At 52.0% G+C, this 9,573-nt stretch overlaps 1 protein-coding gene across 6 annotated transcripts in view; it reads right to left on the bottom strand.

Moving 5' to 3' along the window:
• The window catches only part of PIGU (phosphatidylinositol glycan anchor biosynthesis class U), a 127,869-nt gene that overhangs the window by 26,347 nt on the left and 91,949 nt on the right, over positions 1–9,573 (bottom strand). For 4 of the 6 annotated variants that reach the window (XM_029219691.1, XM_029219696.1, XM_029219693.1 and 1 more), the window contains exon 11: positions 8,689–8,831. In XM_029219691.1, coding sequence (XP_029075524.1) covers positions 8,689–8,831 — 143 coding nt within the window. Of the gene's footprint in view, positions 1–5,602; positions 7,733–8,688; positions 8,832–9,573 lie in introns of those variants that run through there. The other 2 variants (XM_029219697.1, XM_029219692.1) reach the window with 2 other exon arrangements.

The raw sequence follows: 9,573 nt of genomic DNA, 5'->3' as shown, positions 1-9,573 counted from the left end.
ACACACACACACACACACACACACACACACACACACACACACACACAGCAGCCTCCAGTGCTCCCCTCTCCCTGCGCCACACCTGCGTGTCCCCATAGCCCTGAACGCAGCCTGGTCCTGCAAACGCTGTGTGGCCACACCTTGGTGCCTCTGCCCATGCCCTGCCCCGGGCTGGGATGACCCTTCCCACAAAGGGCTCCTTCTCATCCCTGGAGAGGCAACATCGCCATCTCCCACACCCAGAGTCTTCCCCAACTCCACACTCAGTTATGCGACCCCTGGCGTGAAGTCACTTCCCACTGGCCTCCCCACCAAATGGGGTGGCATCTGCTCCAGCTCTGTGGCCCCAGACCCAGCATGGGGCTGGCGTCTTGGGAGCAGTTTGCTGATCCCTCCCCAGGGCTCAGTCAGGCCACATTCCTCTCACTGGCAGCCATGAGGGCTCCAGGCTCCCCTCTGGGCCATGATGAAGATGAAGATTTATTTATTTTTTGACCACACTGCACGGCTTGCAGGATCTTAGTTCCCCGACTAGGGATCGAGCCCAGGCCCTGGCAGTGAAAGCGCCGTGTCCTAACCACTGGACCGCCAGGGATTTCCCAGAAGATGAAGATTTAATGGGGCAGCTGATAAAAGGGTGGCGAGGGACAGATAGGGGTAGATCAAAAGTGGAATGAAATGGTCAGAACACGCTCCACTGCAGGGTGGGAGTGAGGAGAGATGGAGAAACCAACATCTGAGGATCTGCCCTGGGCTGGGTCACTTAACAAAAAGCACATCACTGAATCTTCACAACACCCTGGGGTAGGGCTCATACGCCCCACTTCGAGATGAGCAAACTCAGAGGTTAGGGTCTTGCCCAGGGTCACCCAGGAGTAAGTGACCACGTTTAGGCGGCAGTGCCCATCCTGCCTGTGTGAGGCCCGGAGCCTAGCCCTTCCCTTGACCCCCACGCCCTTCTCAGGGGTCTGTACCTACACTGCCAAGTCCCGCTACAGCCCCATGCTCATGCTTCATATCCACTCTCTGTCACTTAGCCAAGGAGAGAGAGTTTCTTTTTTTTTTTTCTTTTTTTTGTGGTACATGGGCCTCTCACTGTTGTGGCCTCTCCCTTTGCGGAGCACAGGCTCCAGACGCACAGGCCCAGCGGCCATGGCTCACGGGCCCAGCCGCTCTGCGGCATGTGGGATCTTCCCGGACCGGGGCACGAACCCGCGTCCCCTGCATCAGCAGGCAGACGCTCAACCACTGTGCCACCAGGGAAGCCCCAAGAGAGAGTTTCTTGAGAAAAGGCGAAACAAGTGTCTGAGACAACAGAGCTAGCAAGGCTGTTAACGCAGTGTGTCTAGAAGCCACAGGGCTCAGGATTGCAGCCACAGCCAACACTGGCCCCTGGGCTGCAGGGCCCTAGAGAAGCAGGTGCTGTCACCCCAGGCATGTCCCGGTTCCCCCAGTCTCTTGCTTGTGTTGGAGATGCTGACACTTGACAGTCAGCCCACGACTGGGAGAACTCACGTGGTTGTCACCACTGGCAATCAGAGTGCTGCATCCCCTGCCCTTGCTGCCTGGGATCTAGGAAACTGGGAGCAAGTGGGGCTGACGGCCGACTTGTGGAGCTGGACGGGGCTTTGGTGTGACCTGCCAACTCAGGCCTGAATGGACATGCATGGGAGGAGATGGTGGAGAAACAGACCTCCACTCTCTAGCTCTAAAGATGCAAAATAATAGGGAAATCACTAGATCTCAGCCTCAGGGTCTGGAAGGTCACAAAGTAAGATCATAGCTGGCTATGAAGGCAATTATCATCTAGGTGGCACTGTTCAATTCATACAAGTTTTCCCCACTCACTTCCATATTCCCCACTCACAACCACCCTTGTAGGCTGAGGAAACAGAGGCTACCAGCCCCTCTCACCAGGTTTAAACAGCCTCCTCCCTGTGCTCCAGATTCCAGCTCAAACCCCTGACCTCTTCCCCTCCTGGCAGAGGGAGGTTTTCAGAGCATGAATCTTTATTGTTTTTTGGCAGCACTGTGCAGCAGGTGGGATCTCCGACCAGGGATGGAACCTGTGCCCCCTGCACTGGGAGCGCAGAGTCTTAACTACTGGACCGCCAGGGAAGTCCCAGAGCATGAATCTGATCTCAGGTGTCTTCACTTAAAACCAAAAGCTCAGCCTGGTCCTCAGCACAACGAGGCCCATGCCTGCCTTGTGGCTCTGACCACTGTTGTCCTAAAATGGCCTCATTCCCTATCAGGTGGCATGTGCCCGTCCTACAGAACTGCCTTACACAGCAGCACACTCACGGGCTCTCTCACCCCCAGGTCTTACCACCTAGAACCTGGTTCGACCCTACACGCCCCTCAGGACTCCACTTACAGGCTGCCTCCCCCTCCCGCCCCCCCCACCCCGAAGCTTCCGTAACCACCAGCTCTGAGCTCCCCAGGCTGAGTTTACCCCATTTATAGCACTATCACGCTGCCCTGGCCCTGCCTGTTTCCTTTTCTTTCTCTCCCACAGATGGTGAGCTCCTTGGAAGCAGGACTGTGTCTCATTCACCCCTAGCAGAGTGCCTAAAAACCCGAATGAACTTTTTGGCCAACCCAATATTTGCAAATCCATAAATTAGGTCCAAGGAGTTATGTGACTCGCCTGCGATCCAGTGAGCTGGGCAGGGATGGGGCTGAGAGTCACTGTGGAGCTCGGGCAACTGAAGCCCAGGCCTTCCTGCTGGTCTTGACCCCCTGTGTTTAGCTCGGGCTTTTCACATCACTCTTGCTGTGGGGGTAGGAGAGGGAGTGGGGAAGGGCCTGGGAGAGACAAGCTTGGGATGCTGAGTGCTGAGCTAAAAGTCTGAGGACGGGAGGGACAAAGGAATGAACTAAGACCTCGACAAAATGCCACCAGCTAAGAAAAGAAAAGCAAACATGCACATCCAGCTGGATGATGACGAGGGTTCCAGCCTGGGCCACTGGCACCTCATGTCAGAAGGAACAAATCTTCCAGCTAGGGCCATACACAACCCACGGGGATGAACCTGAAATTAGCCCGTCTGTCCACAAATGCGTGCTCCACGCCACTGAATCACTAGTGATCTGCCCAACACGTCCCCACACATTTCCTCACTGGTCCCTTCCCAAGAGTGACACACCAGGCTAATGGAAACGTAATTCCAGGAGACAGGACTGCGGTTTCCCTTGTGCTGGAGTGAATGAGCAAGTCCTGAGTGGGGCCCAACGTGCCAGAGGCTTGGTGCCAAGACCTCAGGGCAGAACAGCCAAAGCAGGGCCAGCCCAGTATCCATGGGTCTGCACCACAAGGACGGGGTCGGGAGTGAGGCAGCTGGGCCCTGCTGGGAAGGGCAGAGCGGAGCCACCAGGGAGTCTGTTTTGGATGCAGACATGAGCAGGAGTGGGGCTCTTGGGGCCTGGATGAGAGGGGAAGGGGGTTCTGGCTCTGACTCCCCAGGAATCCAGCAGGAGGACCTGCCACAGGCCCAGCTCTGACCAACGTAGAGACTGGAACTGGGAGGTCAGGGTGTATGTGCAATTTTGTGTGAGATCATTGGTTAGAAATTGTGGTTTCTGGTCATTCCTTTCTTCTGGGTGTTGGGGATACAGTCGTGAACAAGACAGGCCTGGGGGCTGCCCCAGTGGAACCCACAGTCTACTGAGAGGGCACAAGAAACAGGGTATCAATAAACACACCGCTCCGCAACTGCATGACTTCCCAGCCTCAGCTGCTTCATTCGCATCTGAGATGATGATAGCAGTGCCTCCCTCAGAGGGCTGTTATGAGGATTAAGTCAATTCTTCATCATAATAAAAAAAGGAAAACAGCTTGAAGGGCCGTCAGTAGGAGAGTAGCTACATCAGGCGTGGTGAGTCTGCACATGCAGGACTGAAACAGGAAGGACCTTCCTCTCATGTTCAAACAAGGAGAGATCATGAAGACGTTTCATTAAAAGGAAAAAAAGTCATACTTTCATCATGCTGCCAACAATAAAACACACACACAGATAAAACTCCTCCTCCATGAACAGACAAGGTCATGTCAACACACAAAGAAAGGTCCAGAAGGGTGGACAAGCACATGATCCAAAAGATTAAAGGGATCACATGGGCCTGGTCCCTAGTAAGCGTTCTTAAAACATGAGCCACTATTAATTATAAGTTTAGGGAAAGATTTCCTTATGTTACCTGTTTTTTTTTTTATGTTACCTGTTTTTTTTTTTTTTTTTTGCAGTACGCGGGCCTCTCACTGTTGTGGCCTCTCCCGTTGCAGAGCACAGGCTCTGAACACGCAGGCTCAGCGGCCATGGCTCACGGGCCCAGCCGCTCCGTGGCATGTGGGATCTTCCCAGACCGGGGCACGAACCCGTGTCCCCTGCATCGGCAGGCGGACTCTCAACCACTGCGCCACCAGGGAAGCCCTATGTTACCTATTTTTAACTTGAATTAGGGTAAGTGGAACATTTTACCTGACTCTTAATAAAGCTAAATTTTAAACATTCCTTTTTGTTTACATCTAATCCTACATGACCATCATCTTGCTGCTGGTCTCTGACCTGCAGAAGAAAAGGGTTTAAAAAAAAAAGAGAGATGAGGATTGTTCTCCTTCCCTTGGTTTCCAGGTCTGAATGTTTCCTTAGGAATTTGCTCTGGGTATTTGACGAGCACATTGCTCAAGCTACTTCCCATGTCAACATGTGTCAACATACAAATCCTCTTACCCCCCTGAGAGGTGGGGTTATCACCTGCAACCCTGAGAGGTTCAATCACTTGCTGAAGGTCACGCAGTGACTGAGTGCGGGGGGACCGCAGTCAACCAATCCATCTAATCCCTCCTTCTCCTTCTCTCTCTCACATATACGTGTGAGACACACACACCCTATGCATCTATGAGTGGTTTACTGTTGTCATTTCCTGGTTACTGACTCTCAGGCACAATTATAAGTAGCAAATGATCTGTGCCACAAGCTGAAAAATATTTAATGGCCCCAGAGGAAGGATGGGGCCTAAGTCACTGGTTTACCTGCCACTGTCATTAATAATTAGTGATGATTTTTTCTATTATGAAGCACGGAACTGACCGACTCAAACAGAGCAGGACGTAAAATCTCCAGGCCGAGATGTTCTCTACATTCAGCTGCGGACGCAGCAATGATGGGCCTGACTCTGAACGCCTGCTAAAAATCTGTACTCATCGGATTCCCAGGACAGCTCTGATCTGTCTTGTCCAGGGAGGGGAGAATAAGGACCAGGTGACTAAAAGGCACCGCTGCAGCTAGAAAAGCTGAGAAGAGCAGGCTGTGGGACTGAGGACACACTCTGAATGCCACACATCTCACCGGAAGCAATGACTGTAGGTTAGATGGAAGCTGAGCTGGATTGGGCTGTGGATGACATGCAGGGGCTTCACTGGCCAAAGAGACCAGGTTCTGGCAGAAGTGAGAGAAAGGTTGGGGACAGAGCTGCCATCCCTTGACATTATCCAGTAGGGGTGACTTGGCCCCCATCCTGCCCATGTCCCACCCTCTCTCCCTCCCCCTCTCTGAGTCTGGAAGGCCCAGCCCCTATTCCTCATCCCTATGGCTTTCTCTGACCACTCAACAGGGAAGGTGATCTTGTTGCCTCCGGGTTCCTCCAGCGGTTACACTCTACACATCAATCACATGATGTTCTCCCTGGCTCTCTTTGGTTCATTCCACAAATATTTGCTAAACAACTGCTCTGTGCCAAGCACTGATCAGGTGGTTGGGGACCCTGCAGTGGGTAGGAGAGGCGGATCTCTGCCTTCATGAAGCTCACAGGCTAGTGGGAGAGGCAGAGAGAGAAGCAGGTAAATAACGTGGAGTTGCAAATCGGGTAAGTACTGTAAAGGAAACAAATAGGAGGCAAAGAAAGAGACCGTGGGGTGGGGAAACCCTAAAGAAGGTCTCTCTGGGGAGGTGACATTTAACTAAAATTCTAAATGTCTATTTGCACTCTGTGGCTCCCAACAGGCCGCAGGGCTGGGGTAGTATAACCCTCATGATGAGGGGTGCTCTTCTAGCTCAGTTAATGCTCCAGGACGAGGATGTGACTCGAGTGACTGCCTTGGTGAGTAAGTGCCCCTCTCTGATATACCCCTTTAGTGATCTGGCAGCAGCAGCAACAAAGCCCAAAGCCAGCAGTCCCAGAAAGCATTTGACCCAACAGAATTGTCTCTGGCTCAGAGCACAAAGCCGGACCCGAGCAGGCCGACGACACAGGTGTGCTGGATGTCTGAACAAACTTCCAGCTTATACACACCTGGCCCTGCTGCCAGCGGGTCTGGAGGCTGGTATGACCTGTCTGAAGGGCAACTTGGCAAAATCTGCCAAAAGGTACAATGCTTATGCCCTCTGACCCAGCAAATCCCACCACCTGGAATCTATCTGAGAAAATACTGGCACGTGTATACAAGAGTATGTGGAGGGATGTGCAGGGCTCTTCCATTTATAATAGTGAAATCACCAGAAGCAACCTCAATGTCTATCAGTAGTGGCCTACCCAGTTGTACAAATCATAGGACATCCTCCCACAGGAGGGATATCACAGAGCTGTTAAAAAACATGATCTCAAGGTGAGATCATTAAGTGAAAAACAGCAAGTCAAAGAACAGTACTTAGAGTGGGATGTCTTTGTGTTTGCTTATGGACTCAGCTGTCTGTAAACGCACAGAGGAAGTCTGCAAAGACACAGACCAAACTGATTCTAACGATCACATCTGCCCTAGGGTGGAAAGGGATGGCACCCAGGCGAATCTTTACTTTTCATTCCATACGCTTCTATTTTGTTTGACTTCTTTTCCCTGGCAATAATGAATTCATGTGTTATTTGTATGATTAAAAATACATTTAAAAGAGATTTTTGAAAAAGATAAAGGACAATGCCAAGAGATCAACCTGGTTTTTCTCTGTAGCTCAGCCACTAAAACCCTCCATCTACTTGGCCTCGGTACCCACCCCCATCCCCATCCCTCTTTTTCCAACAATTCAGTTTCTCCTGCCTTTGATGGCACCTGACAACTTGCAAACATCTCCCATGCCAATTTCAGAAAGTCTTTTCTCATAAAGGCAGCCCTAGGGAAAAAGCTGTTATCTGGCAAGTTCCATGGATACTTCATAATCACTGCAACTTGTATTCCTGACCCACACTCAACACTCATGACCTGACAGCAAGCTGTGGACAATTTCAGTGGAGCTCACCAAGCTCCCCAGAGGCCCAGGGTAGGCCCAATGCCCTCACATGCCAGTCATCACTTTCAAAGGAAAAGTAAGGGGATTTCAGCAAGACAGAAGAGCCAGAACAACCTTTTGGATTTATTCAAGGTACTAAGTTGCACCCTGCAGATTTCTGTTTGCGTGGACACAGGTAGGAAGGGCTGAGCATCCGCCATCAGTAACCTGTGTGTGTGACAGCAGAACAGACCCCCTGGCCTGGTCCTATCCAGGCTACAGGGCCCTCCTCCATCTCTCTTTCTGCTGTACACAAACCAAGATAAATAGCTGGACTGGACATTAGTTGTCCAGAAATGTCCATGCAGGAAATACCAGACCCATCAGTCACTGCAAGAGCCCTAACTCCCTTCTTCTTTCCCAGCAGCTAACCTTGGAGGCAAGCATCTCCCTGGGGATTATTCACTGGCATCACTGGTCTTTCAGGCGAGCCTTGCTTCCCATCCCGTCCATTATGCACAGGAAATGCCAGGCTGTGCCAATGACAATTGAAATGGTAAACGGTACAAGTGATTCTCATAAGACCTTGACTCGACAATTAGGACAGAGCTGACATGAGGGAACGCAGCACAGTGGATGAGGGGACTTCAGGGAAGTTTGCTAAACCACCTGCAACAGAATCTCTGGAGAGCTTGTTAAAAACACAAATTCCAATCATCGCGTCTGGGAGCAGGATCAGGGAATCTGCTTTTTTTTTTTTTTTAACAATCAAAGCCACGTGATTGTGACAGTCGTAACATAAGCACAGGATTTAAGACATATTAACAGAATCCACATTTTTTAACAAGCTACCCCCTGTGATTCTGATGCTGAGAACCACTGTTCTATGGCACCAAGGGAGAGGCTCTCCCTGGACCAGAGGAAGGTTGGAACTCCTTGCTGGTACTTCTCATTCTGGGACCCGCTCAGCCTCCTCTCCTGCTACTCCCAGCTGCACAGTTTCTGCTCCAGAAGCGCCCAGCAGCTGGACCAAACTATTCCTCATCTCTCTGCCTTTGCTCCCGCTGCTGTGAAGTCTGGAAAGTCTCTCCTCCCCTTTGCCTGTCCCCGCCCCCCCAGCCCTCGCACGCTGCAGCCACTCCAGGGGCCGCGCAGCTCAGGCGATTACAGAAAGAGGGTGGCCTCAGGAACTGAGCCTTCTTCTGAACTTGGTTCTTGCCTCCGCCAATGACCTTGGGCAATCGACAACCTCTGTGAGCCTTGGTTCCCATTTGTAAAATACGGATAACACTGTCTCACAGGCTTGCTGTGAGAATTCAATGCAACAAACTTTAGCCAAATTCAGCTTCCCCTGCTGCTCTTACTGCCCTACCTTCTCTATGGGAACTCATTCTCGTTCCAAAACCCTATTTGGCAGAACCCAGGGCCCAGGTTGAACGTCTGAGGCTACAAAATGAATACCTGTCCCTGTGCTGCCCTTGACTCTTACCTGCCCAACGTTGAAGGTCAGTGTGATGGCATAAAAGAAATTGGAGTTGGCACTTCCTGCATAAATCCAGAGGTGCCACAGGACAGGGAAGAGGAAGGAGCAGATGACGATGATGCAGGCGAGGACAAATATGTTTCGCAGGACTGCAAAGACAGACGATGGTCAGTTAGCCCAGGGCTGACTCCTGCTGGGGCCCTTTCCTTGCAGTGACGGCCCTGCAGGACAGAGTGGCCCACGAAGAGCTTGGTGTAGCTCAAAGGCAGAACCCCCCGCCATCCCCTCCCCAACACACACAAACTCAGAGGTGCCAGGGCGCCAAGACGCAGACCTCAGACCCGTGGCAATGGTTCCTCACACCCAAAGCTGGCGAGAGGTCCTAGATTTGGACTCTACCTCCCACTGTGGGCTCGGCTGGCTACAGTCGGCAACGCTGTGAATGCCTCTGGGCACCACAAGGAGGCACTTCAGCAAGACACTGTCCTCTAACCCCCAATCCCGGGGTGTCCAAGAGTAGCTCCTCTCCTGTCCCCAAGCAGGGTGCTATCTGACCAGTGAATCATGGATGGAAATGGCAGCATGAACCTCTCGGTATCTCTATGGTGCCACAGCCCTGGGTCTTAGGAATACATTTTCCATTCTCCTCAATTCACGTCTTAAGTCTCCTGCCCTGCTCTTCAAATGTCCCTCACTCTTCCTTAGAGGATTTAAAAGTCTCTTTTTGACACCCTCCCTCTCTAACCTCACCCTCTGCCCCCGGAAGGAATGCGGAATCCCACCAGGGAGAAAGCTCCCCCTAAAGCTCCAGGGAGGACCTGCTACACAGGGTGGTCCGTGGGCAGGCAGGCTGAGTTCCGCTGGGGGGAAGGCAGCCTGATAGTGGGGCAC

Source organism: Monodon monoceros, unplaced genomic scaffold (genome assembly GCF_005190385.1).
Source record: "Monodon monoceros isolate NGI ecotype Baffin Bay Population unplaced genomic scaffold, NGI_Narwhal_1 Super_Scaffold_13, whole genome shotgun sequence".
Classification (NCBI taxonomy): domain Eukaryota; kingdom Metazoa; phylum Chordata; class Mammalia; order Artiodactyla; family Monodontidae; genus Monodon; species Monodon monoceros.
The sequence above is the reverse complement of the archived record's forward strand: the minus strand, read 5'-3'. Positions and strand labels throughout refer to the sequence as shown.